The 13,903-nt window shown below is 43.0% G+C and overlaps 1 protein-coding gene across 7 annotated transcripts in view; it reads left to right on the top strand.

Annotated features, from left to right (window-relative positions):
* The window catches only part of SRGAP2 (SLIT-ROBO Rho GTPase activating protein 2), a 251,081-nt gene that overhangs the window by 204,225 nt on the left and 32,953 nt on the right, over positions 1-13,903 (top strand). For all 7 annotated transcript variants that reach the window (XM_009188679.4, XM_009188675.3, XM_003893204.4 and 4 more), the window contains 3 exons: positions 2,276-2,303; positions 4,116-4,140; positions 12,661-12,721. In XM_009188679.4, the coding sequence (XP_009186943.1) occupies positions 2,276-2,303; positions 4,116-4,140; positions 12,661-12,721 (114 nt within the window). The remainder of the gene's footprint in view (positions 1-2,275; positions 2,304-4,115; positions 4,141-12,660; positions 12,722-13,903) is intronic.

Below are 13,903 nucleotides of genomic sequence, written 5' to 3'. Positions count from 1 at the left end.
TTTTTTTTTTTGAGATGGTGTCTCGCTGTGTCACCCAGGCTGGAGTGGAGTGGCACCATCTCGGCTCACTGCCAACTCCACCTCCTGGATTAAAGCGATTCTCCCACCTCAGCCTCCTAAGTAGCTGGGATTATAGGCGTGTGCCACCACGCCTGGGTAAGTTTTGTATTTTTAGTAGAGACGGAATTTTGCCATGTTGGCCGGGCTGGTCTCAAACTCCTGACCTCAGGTGATCCACCTACTTCAGCCTCCCAAAGTGCTGGGACTACAGGCATGAGCCACCATGCATGGCTGATCTTACGACTTTTTTTTTTTTTTTTTTTTTGAGATGGAGTCTTCCTCTGTCGGCCAGGCTGGAGTGCAGTGGTGTGATCTCGGCTCACTGCAAACTCCGCCTCCCAGGTTCAAGCAATTCTTCCGCCTCAGCCTCCCGAATAGCTGGGATTACAGGTGCCCACCACCATGCCTGGCTAATTTTTTTGTATTCTTGGTAGAGACGGGGTTTCACCATGTTGGCCAGGCTGGTCTCAAACTCCTCACCTCAGGTGATCTGCCTGCCTCAGCCTCCCAAAGTGCTGGGATTACAGGTGTAAGCCACCGTGCCCAGCCTGATCTTACGACTTTTAAGGCATTTTCTTTTATGTGAAGAAAGCCTGTTAGATAATTTCTGTTCTCTCTTCCTCACCACCAAAAGGACTCAGACTAAACAAGTTCGGGCACTGAGGACCAAACTTTGCTTATAGAAAATCCTTACTCTAGGGTTATCAGATTGCTCCACGGAGAATCAAGACAGTCTAAGCATAGTCCATAAGTAAGACAGAGAGCAGGGCCTTGGGGTCATACAAATGCATATGCGCTCACACTTGTGTGTGTGAGTGAATGGGTTTACTCACACATTTATGCACTAAATGTGCTACTATGGAGGAACGAAGGCTGACCATTCATTAGTGCTGCAAATTGCCTTAATCTAAAGATGACAAGTTCTAGCAATAAAGAAAAAAACAAAACTATAAATCTTTATGTGTGCAAGTCATCACGTCCCTGCCTTCTGAATGTATTTGTCACCATAATGCAGGAGTCCCTTGTTCTTACCATAGAGGGATAATTGATGTGTATGAATATTCCAGAATGGAAATGGAACAGATGTTGAAAATAATGGCTCAGAGTAATATTTTTGCACATAAGAGCTGAGCCTTTGGTAACGAGAGACAGTTAGGGGTGGGTGATGGCATTGCTCAAGAAGAGCTGAACTATAAGCAACAATTACCAACCTTTAATGGCAAGGAAAGGCCCTGCCCTCCCTCCCCCAGCCCTTGGAGTTTCCTTTGCAAGAGCTTGGATGGGGAGGAGTGTGGGAGCTGATTTTTACTTCCCCAGCTCAGCACCTGCTAGGGTTTGCCCCTGGTTTAAATAATGCAGGTCTAAAACAGATCAAGCTTCATTAACTGTGGACCCAAAGAAAGCAATATGTATCACATCATTTCCCATGTAGACATGCACGTATATTTTTTTAAAACATGAGAATACTTCTCATGAACTTGAAGATTTTCAGTTTCATTTTTTTAAAAGCTAGCAATGACCCATTGAACTCCTAAGGCCCACTATTGGATTGAGAACCATGATTTACTAGTAGTATCAACATTGTATCTCCCATCTCCCTTGCCACCTCAGTCAAACCTAACAGGAGAATTTACTATGAATCTCAAGCTAGAATATCCATATCTTCTCTGTTCTGTCCTGCAAACAGCTCCTCTTGTTCTCCCAACCTCCAACTCTGTGTGTGTGTGTGTGTGTACACATACACTCAGGAGCAAGTAAACTTGGCCTTCCACCCCACCACACACACATCCAACATAAGAGAAGCTGAATTTCATCCCTGGGAGGGCTTCTAATAATTTATTCTATTAAGTATGATCTGTGTTGCTATTGTTCCACTACATCCATCCATATGTTCCCATTGGGAAGCAGAGTTGGCTCTAAGGTTTAGGGAGACCGACCTGGACTGGGAATCAGCATCAGAAACAGTTCTTGCCCAGAAAGAGGGTCTTGGTGCTTTCTCTTCTTTCTCTCTGTCTCTCTGTCTGTCTGTTTCTCTGTCTGTCTCTGTCTGTCTCTCTCTCTCTCTCTCTCTGTCTCTCTCTCTCTCTCTTCTCTTTCGCTACACATTGTTATACTGTGGCTTCTAGGGGAGATAGGCATGGTAGTTACTAGGAGTGGGTCTCCCTCCCTCTCTTCTCCTTTAACATAATGCTTTTTGCCTTTGTCTTTCCAACAGGTCAGCGGACAGATTGCAGTCTAGCCAGGTGAGTGTGGCCTGGGACAGGCCTGGGAAAGGATAGAGGCCTGGGGGGTAGAGCAATCTTAGTCTGGGAGAGAGCCAAGGAGTTGAGTTGTAAAGGCATTGAATGACTTACAGAGCAATGGCCTGGGGTGGGGTTTGTTTACTTCTCTTTGCTGACCCCATCTGATCTCAGATAGAAATGGGGTTTTCAGGGACTTCAAGAAGGAGCTAAGCAGAACTGAGTGAAAGGGGTTGTCATTTGCTGAAACTGTACCAGAGACCCCCAGACGCCACTGAATTGCAAGGAACATAAACATTCAACTCTAGAGGATTCTGGTAACCTAACCTTAGCTGCCAGACTTCAACATAGGGGCTCTGGGGAGTCTTTGACCCAGAGAAAGATCAGGAGATGGCATTTGATTTTTTTTTATGCCCAGAAAAGAAGGCAGCCCCTAAGTAGTAGTGACTGTTGCTGGATAATGAAATATTACATTGCATTGGCTTGCCAAAGAGCATTGGTAGAAATATTTGTCTGATGTACAAGTATGTACCCCTCCCAATCTTTCCCCACCTTCCCCTTCCTCCTCCACCCCAGCCAAATATTTTCCCTCAGTCACAGTGCTGCTATGAGAAAATTTGTGAGCTGTTGGAGAGCAAGGTATTCATTCATCCAACAGTTCTCAGATGCCTAGAAATGTGCTTATTTAACTAGAGAAGGGGCTTTAATGGGTTGGACTCCTTAGAGACCCTGGGTTAACCCATTATATCAACCACTTATATCTGCCAAAACACATAATAATCATGAGGCCATTTACAATTATAGGCTCATTATTTAGAGATAGCTTCATTTGACTTTCATTGTTTTGTCATTGTGAATTACAATAAAGATCCCATCAATAAACCGGTCTTGATGACTGGAGGGAACCAGGATAATGGGATTCTCTGGAACACATCTTTTTGGTGTTAAGAGTCTTTAAGTTCACCTGAGCTCCTGAGTCTGTGGAAAGCTCTGTAGGACTGAAAAGAGCTGAATTGAATTTCCTGGTGCTGAGTTATTTTGCTCTGAGACCTTGGGCCATGCTTTTCCCCTCTCTGAATTCTGGTTTCCTCTTCTATAAGACCAGAGCACTCCACGAGATTCAAGGAGCTCTAGTGGCCTGGTGGCAGGAACAGAGCAGTGACCAGCAACCAGGCTCTGGTCCCATCCTTCACTCAGAGCAGGACAGCCCTGCCTCCTTGGTTTGGGTGTTGTGCCTCTGAGTCAGATTCCCTTTGAGAAAAGGCTTCTGAGGCTAAACACAGATTGGAAAACATTGACTGAGAGGATCCTCAAGGTTCTTCCGAAACTAGATGTTCTGCACTCTAAATCCAGAAAAATTGTTCCCTGTAAAGACAGCAATCTTTAAAGATTTCCTAGAGAAACAAAACAAAACAAAAATTGTAGCATCCTTTGGTGTTTCCTAGTGTCTCCTAGCAGACAAAAAAATCTTCTTATTGTCTAACCCAAATATATTTTACTACAAATTGAACCAGTTCTCTCCTATTCTAATTTTGAGTAGTGCTAGATATTAAAAGCAGGGACGTCTGTGCTTTTGTGAAAAAAAGAGCTTTAGTAGGCTTTATTGTGGAAGTTATTTATCAAGTCTCTTAGCCATTTCTGGGACTGAACTGAGTGATGCCACATGTTTCATTAGCCACCACACAGATTGTTTTTAATTATTAAAAACTTTACTTCTGGGTTTAAGACTGGTTGTTTATCTCATTCGTCCCAATTTTCTCTTTTTCTTCCTTGTTGCTGGATTGGTCCACTCTGATTTGGCGGGATTGGTCACAGGCGCAGCTCAACTGTGAGGAAGCAGGTAAGGGCCCAACCAGGGCCAGGCTGGTCTGGCCTGAAAATATAGTCCATCCCACAGGCATTTATTGAACCCCACTGTGTGCAGGACTGACACCTCTGACTTCATGCCTGCATTTGGAATGTATCATTTAGTCATAGTATGTTTAATATTGTGGCAATATCATTGATTTAACTAGTTGGAGTGCCCATAGTCTTTTTGACTTGTTCCTCTCCTTTTCTAGTCATTTATCGTCTTGCATACTAGGGGTTTGGTTTGATTGGTGCAGACTGTTCCAGAACTGCCCATGGCATCCTTTTCCAAGACCGCAAAAGAGGCTTGACACTTCCTGCGTATGTGCTAGCATATCAGTAACTCACAGCACCTAATTAGCTGGACCAGACAATCTCGCTTTAAGTTGGCAGATTTTGTTTGATTGTTTCTGGTGGCGTAGTCATTCTAGATGGATTCCTAAGACATGCTAACAATGCAAAGATTAAGTCTGGTCTGGGAATGATAGGCAAGAGCCATTCGACTCTGCAATTTGGTGCATGATCTTCAGTGTTGTATTAAAATCTGCCACTGGGCAGCCAACTCTCATTACCCATATTAGGAGGGATCTTAGAGAGCAGTGGCATGGATAATCCACATCAATGGATAATCTAAACAGCACTTGTGCTTGTTTAAAAAAATTAATTGAAATATTTTTCGCAGTAGCAAAATTGACTCCTAATTATACTTTATGGCAAATACTGAAATGATTTTATGTCCCCTAAGCTCATACCAGCTATGCAGTAGACAGCAGGGAGGGCGGGTGGAGAGAGCTCAGAAATATCTTTGTGTCTGCTCAGGGGAAAGCTAATCCAGGCTTTAAAAAATCATTTTGGGTAATTCTCAGTGGCTCTAGCCACAGGGAGATAATCGAATAAAGAGGGCGCGTGGTTTCTATGGTGTTGGCAGCCCCGGCATTTCTTCAGCTCATCTGACTGCTCTGACGGGGTGGACCATTAAGCTGGGGAACTTGGATAATACAGGCCTCACTTATCTTAGCTTTGCTGTCACTGTTTTTCCCTTCTCTACTTGGGATCTCATCTTAATGAGAATGCCATCAGATGCAATTACACATTTTTTTAATTATAAAAATTTAATTGCAACTCTCCTCTCTCTTTTTCCTCTATTTCTTTCTTCCTCCTCTTTCTTCCATAATTTCATTTAAAACTGGAGAGGAATGGAGTGACTCCTAGGGATAATTCAGTGCATTTAAAATTAATAGTGCATATCTTGCAGAGGGAGCAAGCCATTTTCTCTTTAAGAAAAGGAATGAACTTGAAGTTTGTTCTTTTCAGTTCCTGGGTTGAAACCAGGCATCTTGCTTATAGCTGGAGCATGTTTGCAAGGGATTTGCAACCTCCACTGTGGCTACAGGAGTGCCAGACACATCAGTTTGGCAGGTGATCTGTGCCCTTGGTTGGGCTCACCGTTGGAGGGGAACAGCACCCCTCTGGTTTGCATCCTGCTGCACCTAAGTAGTTGCAGGCAAAGTGTGTTTGCCTGGTGCTAGATTTGCATAGGAGTTACAGGATATACCAAAATCCCCAATCAAATAAAGATCTTATTTTCATTTGGCTGCCCCAGTTTCTAGCAGTTCAAATCTACTAGTGGATCAGCAAAAAGTTTTCCTAAGATGGTCAGAAAGGTAAAATAGATAGTAAGTTACTTGGAAGGTGAGTAATCTTGTATAAGTAACAAGGAAGTAATTATTTGTTTATGGCAAATCAGGCAAACAAGAGGAAGAAGCTAGTAGTTTTTGTTTTTGAGGGTCCCTAATGTGTTCCAGTCATTTTTGACCCTGTCAAAGACTAGGTTTAAACCATCCCAGACCTTTTTTAAAAAGGAGACAGTCCCACTGCTGCTTCCAGGCCTTCCCTTTTCCCTGTAAGCTCAGCATTATTTCTCTCCTGGCCATGACTTCATATCTTCTTTGTTGGCCTTTCTCCATTCCTCTAAATTGAGGCATTTCTCCAGGGCTCTGTCCTCTCACGATGTCTCTCTATATTCTTTCCTTTGTCACTCTTATTCCCTTAGATGAATCTTTCTCTTCTTCCCTAAGCATATTTTTGTTCTATAATGCTGTCCTTTTGAGTCTTTGGGTGTAACTCCTCAGTGATCGACTAGACATTTATGCTTGAAAGTTGTGATAGCACCTTCTACCTTCAGCATCAGTCTCACCCTCCCCCATCACATTGTGATTTGCATAGCCCCTCCCCTCACTTCTCTGTTTGTGTTCAGGGGGACTCCATTCTTCACAGTCTCTGAGGCCTGAAATCTTATCTTTGATGCTTTTTTCCCTCATTACTCACATATAATCTGTTGTAAAGATTTGTATTTTCTCCCTTGGTAAAAATGAAAATTAACAAATGTAGTACAAATAAGTACCTAACAAAAACTCTAACCCTCTTACTCATGTGAAATTATGCCAGATAATACATATTCACAGATTTTCTGGCCATCTTTCTGATTTTTTTTTTTTCGAGACAGGATCTGGCTTTGTCACCCAGGCTGGAGTGCAGTGGCACAATCTTGTCTCCCTGCAACCTCCACCTCCTGGGCTCAAGCAGTTCTCCCACTACAGCCTCCTAAGTAGCTAGGACTACAGGTGCACACCACCACGCCTGGCTAATTTATGTATTTTTTTTTTTTAATAGAGACCGGGTTTCACCATGTTGCCCAGACTGGTCTCAAATTCCTGAGCTCAAGTGATCCACCTGCCTCGGCCTCCCAAAGTGCTGGGATTATAGGCATGAGCCACTGTACCCGTCCCTTTCTGATTGTTTTCTCCTGCAAATCACTGGACCACTGCTTTACTATGTTTTCCAACTTAGGCCCTACCTTTCTCCCTCTGCTTTTGGTTTAAAGTTCCCTTAATCTGATTAGATGAGAATTTGGCCTGATTCCTTAAAGGCCCCTTCTAACCCTAAGATTTCATGACCAAAAAAAAAAAGTGTATGAGGGAATTAAAGTGACAAGGGTTTCTAACATCGGAGGAGGGAAGAAGAGAAGGAGAAAGGAGGAGACAAATAGTGCATAAAAACGTAGAAACTGCTCAGTCAGGGCTCACACCTATAATCCCAGCATTCTGGGAGGCTGAGATGGGTGGATCACCTGAGATCAGGAGTTCCAGACTGGCCTGGCCAACATGGTAAAACATTGTCTCTATTAAAAATACAAAAATTAGCCAGCCGTGGTGGTGGGCACCTGTAATCCCAGCTACTCGTGAGGCTGAGGCAGGAGAATCACTTGAACCTGGGAAGCAGAGGTTGCAGTGAGCCGAGATCGTGCCATTGCACTCCAACCTGGGTGACAAGAGTGAGACTCTGTCTCAAAATAAAATAAAATAAAATAAACTCAGTCAACTCTATACAAAGGCAATGGTGAAGTGCTGGTCATCGTGGCACCACAGGAGTGCACAGGCACGTCCCAGGGAAATTAATTTACTCATTGCTCAGAAACACTACAAGGAGAGAGGAGGATGGCGGGAGTGTTCAAAGCCTTTGTGACTTTGTCCATTTTATGCTCCTACTGGACTCTTAGACTCCACTGGAGCAGTGGGGACTAGAAGATGCTTGTGCAGTAGGACAGGTCATCTGTAGCCCACCCTTGTCTGCCACAGATTATCCATTGGGGACTGCATGTGAGTGCTGCTGGTAACCACAGACATGCAGGTTAATATTTTTCTTGCCCTGTTTCCTGCCAACCCTTCGTACTTACCTTTACCACTGATACTCCGTTTCCTGCATATGCCGGCCAAATTTTGTACTCACACAGTTTGTTGAAGCCAGTAGCCTGTAAGCTTTCCAGCTTTTCTCCCTCTAGGTCATATTTAACGTAGGACCAACAAAACTATGCAAACACTCATATCACTATCTTCATTATCTCTGCTGCTAGTATTTTAAAATAATTTTTATTAATACATAATTGTACATACTTATGGGGTACATGTAATATTTTGATACATGCATACAATTTATGATAACCAAATCAGGGTAATTAGGGTATCTATCACCTCACATATTTATCATTTTTTGGTGTGTGTGTGTTGGGAACATTCCAAATCTTCTGTCTATTTTGAAATATCCAATAAATTATTGTTACCTATTATCATCCTACTGTGCTATCAAACATTAGAACTTATTTATTCTCACTATTTTTATCCCATTAACCTCACTTTTTTTTTTTTTTTTTGAGACAGGATCTCGTTCTGTTGCCCAGGCTGGACTGTAGTGATGCGATCTCAGCTCACTGCAACCTCTGCCTCCCCGATTCAAGCGATTCTCGTGCCTTGAAAATCCCAAGTAGCTGGGATTACAGGCATGCGCCACAACACCTGGCTAATTTTTGTATTTTTAGTGGAGACAGGGTTTCTCCATGTTGGTCTCGAACTCCTGACCTCAGGTGAACCGCCTGCCTCAGCCTCCCAAAGTGCTGGGATTACAGGCGTGAACCACTGTGCCCTGCCCAACCTCACTTCTTTTTTCTTTTTTCTTTTTTTTTTTTTGTGATGGAGTTTCGCTCTTGTTGCCCAGGCTGGGGTACAATGGCACAATCTTGGCTCACTGCAACCTCCACCTCCCGGGTTTAAGCAATTCTCCTGCCTCAGCCTCCCAAGTAGCTGGGATTACAGGCACCTGTTGCCATGCCCAGCTAATTTTTGTATTTTCAGTAGAGACAAGGTTTTACCATGTTGGCCAGGCTGGTCTTGAACTCCTGACCTCAGGTGATCCACCCGCCTCAGTCTCCGAAAGTGCTAGGATTACAGGCATGAGCCACCTCACCTGGCCCAACCTCACCTCTTAACCTCGCACTCCCCGCTACCCTTCCCAGTCTCTGGAAACCATCGTTCTACTCTCTGCCTTCATGCAATCAACTTTTTTAGCTCATGCATACAAGTGAGAATATGCAGTATTTATCTTTCTGTGCCTGACTTATTTTACTTAACACAATGTCCTCCAGTTCCATCTATGTTGCTGCAAGTGACAGAATTTTATTCTTTTTTATGACTGAATAATATTTCATTGTGTGTATATACCACATTTTACCCATTCATCCATTGATGGACACTTATGCTGCTTCCATATCTTGGCTATTGTGAATAATGCCACAATAAACGTGAGAGTACAGTTATACTGATACTTCAATATACTGATTTCTTTTCTTTTGGATATATAACCAGCAATGGGCCTGCTGGATCATATGGTAGATCTATTTTTAGTTTCTTAAGGAGCTTCCATACTGTTTTCCGTGGTGGCTGTACTAATTTATATTCCTGCCAGCAGTGTACAAGCATTCCCTTTTCTCTGCATCCTTGCCAGCATTTGTTATTTTTTGGCTTTTTGATAATTGCCATTTTAATTGGGGCGAGATTATTAAAAAATTTGCATTTCTCATGATTAGTGACATTGAGCATTTTTTCACATACCTGTTGGCCATGTGTATGTCTTCTTTTGAGAATGCCTATTCAAACCATTTGCCCATTTTTAAATCAGATAGTTTGTTTTTTTGCTATTGAGTTGTTTGAGTTCCTTATATATTCTGGTTATTAATCCCTTATCAGATGGATAGTTTGCAAATATTTTCTCCCATTCTTTAGGTTGTCTCTTCACTCTGTTAATCATTTCCTTTGCTATGCAAAAGCTTTGTAGCTTGAGATAATCCCATTTGTCTATTTTTGCTTTTGTTGCCTATGCTTTTGAGGTCTTACTCAAAAAATCTTTGCTCAGACCAGTATCCTTGAAGCATTGCCCCAGTGGTTTTTTTTAGTCATTTCATAGTTCAGGTCTTACATTTAAGTCTTTAATCCATTTTGATTTGTTTTTCTATATGGTGAGAGATAGGGCTCTAGTTTCATTCTTCTGCTGCTATTATGTATAAATGAGAAATGTAATAACAGAAGTCTGTAAACATAAAAAGACTTCCCCCAAATTGAGCTTTTTTTTGGCATTTTTATAGTGGAACCCAGTTTCTTCCTTAGAATAAGGAAGAGAAGACAAGGATTCTTCCCCTGAGATCACGCTAGCCTAACTGGCCAGTCAGTGATGCTGACAAGAGGGCAGACGCTGGCTGCTATAGTTGGAAAGCTGGAGGAAACAGATGGGTTTAGGGGTCATGAAGATGAGCATTTGGGTCGCTGAGACCATCCTGACACCAGCTCCACCTTGGCATATACAGTACTCCCTTTGGCATCATCTCTGGTTCCCAGAAAGCTTGAGAGCTAGAGGCTAAGTCAGCTCTTCTCTCAGCCTGACTTCTTTGTGAGACCCAGCTGCTTGCCTAATAGTGGCCAAACCCTATGGCTACAGTAGCAAATTCAGAGCCAGGGGAGGGATCCACGCAAACCTGTCAAACAGGCAGAAGCTACACAGAGCCATCCCACTTGACAGTCCAGTCTCTGTCCTGAACATCTAAAGCCCTTTCTAGTGAAGTTCGGGCCCCTCTCCCTGATCTCTTTCTTCCTCACAGCTGAATTATTGTACATTCAGCTGCATTATAAAACCCTACTGGTTTAGGCCAGGTACCATGGTTCATACCTGTAATCCCAGCGCTTTGGGAGGCCAAGGCAGGAGGATTACTTGAGGCTAGGAGTTTGAGACCATCCTGGGCACATAGCGAGACCCTCTGAAAAAATAAAAATGTGCTGGGTGTGGTGTGGGTACCTGTAGTTCCAGCTACTCAGGAGGCTGAGGCGGGAAGATCACTTGATTGAGCTATGATCACACCACTGCAATCCAGCCTAGGCTACAGAGGGAACCCCTGTCTCTAAAAACAATAAAATCATTTAAAATATAAAATAAAACCCTACTAGTTTTGAGTGATACTTGGTATGTACACCTGGAATGTTTGCTGAACTGCTAGGGTGCAGTATGGGTAGTGGTAAAGTGTTAGGTCTCCGAGGAAGATTGCCTGGGTTTGAATCCTGGTTTTGCCACTTGCCAGCTATGTGACCATAGCAGCTACTTAACCTCACTAAGCCTTCATTTCTTCATTTTTCTTTTCTTTTTCTTTTTTGAGACAGGGTCCCGCTCTATCACCCAGGCTGGAGTGCAGTGGCTTGATCTTGGCTCTCTGCAACCTCTGTCCTCTGGGATCAAGCAGTCCTCCCACCTCAGCCTCCCAAGTAGCTGGGACCACAGGTGTGCAACACCACGCCAGGCTATTTTTAGTAGAGACAGAGTCTGTTGCCCAGGCTGGTCTCACACTCCTGATCTCAAGTGATCTACTGGCCTCGGCCTCCCAAAGTGCTGGGATTACAGGTGTGAGCCACCGCACCTGGCCTCACTTTTTCATTTTAATGAGTATAATAATAATAATATGTACTCCATAGGATTGTTACCAGCACCAGTCCATCTAAAAGACTTAGTACATGGTCTCACACCTCTTTAAATTCCTCTATAAATGGTAGGCACTAATGTTCATGTGCTAATAGGAAATATTACTCTCCTTGCCTCCAGTCCCCTCCCCAGTCTGTAGAAGGCAAATTGAGGCCCAAAAAAGTTCAGTGACATGAGCCAGATTGTGAAGCAAAACAACAGAGCAAAGATTGACATCTGGGAGGCCCGCTTCTTTGCTTAGTACCTGTTAGTCCCCACTATTTAGAGGTAGTTTTTCTTTTCTTTCTTACCTTTATACCAAACAAACCGTCTTTCTGAAGCTCCCATTGGTTCATTCTGCTACCTTCAACTGAGAATAATTGAGCACCTCTTATGTGAGAGCATCATGGCCAACCCTGGACACCCAGGAATTGACATAGAATCTGCCCTTGTGAAGTTTGAGCTGTAGTGGTGACAAGTGCCAACAAATATTCACATCCACACATTGGAGTCACAGTCAGGGTTAAGGAGAACATGCCCCCAGCAGGAGCAGCTCAGGCAAAGCCACGAGGCAAAGGAGGACTTTGCAGAACAGAAACGTGGCCAGCATGACTGTAGCAGAAGCCAGGGGAAAGAACAAGCAGTGGAACTGGAGGCACAGGCAGGATTCCTGGCATGCAAGGCTGTGTAAGAGAGTAATGAGAGGTCTTTGAAAGAGTTTAAATAATGAAATGTGCACTTTTAAAGATTACCTAATCACTATGTGAAGGAAGAGAAATGCGGGTCAGAAGGTGGCAAGGATGGGAATTGAGGTATTGGTGGATTGAACTAGGTTGGTGGCAGTTGAGATAGAGAGAAGCAAATGGATTTGAGAGATATTTAGAAGGCAGACATGACAATGTATTGATTAATTAGGTGGTGGAGAAGGTAGTGAGAAACTGGTTTGGGATAAAAGATGATCAGTTTTATTTAGGACATGCTGACTTTAAGGCATCTGTGTAGCATTCTCTGTAGGTAGTTGTATTTTTGTGCTCTGGAACTTGGAAGACAGGCCAGGTGCTTCTTTGTAGACCGGCCACTGATCCACTAAGACAGTTCTGCACGATTTGGCCCATTTTCTCTGACCCTGGGCTATCCCTGTTTGAAGATTCTAATGTTGTGTTTCCCTTTGGCTTTTCAGGACTCCAGCCAGGCAATTCCTCTGGTGGTGGAAAGCTGTATCCGGTTTATCAGCAGACACGGTAAGCAGGATGACAGCCTTGTCCATATTTGTGCAAAGATTGGGAAGAACTTCCAGGAATTCTTTGTAGAGTAAGAATAGAGATTGACTTCCCATCCTGACATTCTCAGAAAAGGAATAAGTTCTTATTTGTCCACATAACTTTTGCGACCTCAGAATAGCCACACCTGGACATTGAAAGAAAGGCACCATGTATTTTGACGCAAAATGCCTCAGCCACTTATCACACAGCATTTTTTTAGCTTGAGAGTAAGTTTGAAATTGCAGCTGTTATGTAAATACAGCTGCTATTACGTGGTAACAGTAGTTTCACCATTACTCACAGTCTTTGCAAGTGTGGGTATCTCCCACTGTACAGCCTGACCATTTTGTCACTTTCTGTACCAGACTAGTTTGAAAACATCTCCTTTCCCAATGTTGCAGTGATTCCTTATAATCAGTTTTTGTTCTGGTTTGGTCTTGCTGGATACAGCATGGCCAAGAGCTGAGTTAGTAGCTGGTCTTAAAGCTGTATCCAACTTTTGAGAATCTGCAGAGGCAGGCTGCTTCTCAACCTAGGTGAAATCATACTCTCTTCTACTTGGATGAAGCTGAATCTTATAAACACCATTCCCCCACCAGCTACTGGTCTCATTGGACGGAATTTAGCGATGGAAATAATTGCCAGAGAATTGATTTCCCAAGGATTAGAGTGTTTAGAAAGGACAGAACTAGTGCTATGAAAATTTCTAGGAACTGGGCATCAGAAATTGTTTTTAGATGCTGTTCTTTCTGTGATAGGAAAAGGGGCAGAGTGACCTTTCTGGAGCTAAGGAGGTAGATAAAATATTGCTTGTCTAAATTCAGAGGCAGCTATTCTCTCTCCCTCTCCTTGCCTTTTTCTCTCCCTATAAACTGGGGCATTGCTCAGGTTTGTTTTTGGGATAGTAATTATTATAGCATGGTTACAATTGATCTCATTCTAATCAGCTATAATTTTTAAATCTTATCCCTATTCATTTAAAGTAACAGCATTGTATATCAGTATTGAACAGTCAACAAATTTATCAAGTCCCTGATCAATGCTGGGTACCATGCATTGCCATGTAGGAAAGCAGAAACAGGAATAATATACTGTTCCTGTCTTTAAGTGGTTTTATTTTGCAGTTGGGAGAAATAAGTAAGCAAGTGATAAGTTAAATAA

Source organism: Papio anubis, chromosome 1 (genome assembly GCF_008728515.1).
Source record: "Papio anubis isolate 15944 chromosome 1, Panubis1.0, whole genome shotgun sequence".
In the NCBI taxonomy this organism is placed as follows: Eukaryota; Metazoa; Chordata; class Mammalia; order Primates; family Cercopithecidae; genus Papio; species Papio anubis.
The sequence above is the reverse complement of the archived record's forward strand: the minus strand, read 5'-3'. Positions and strand labels throughout refer to the sequence as shown.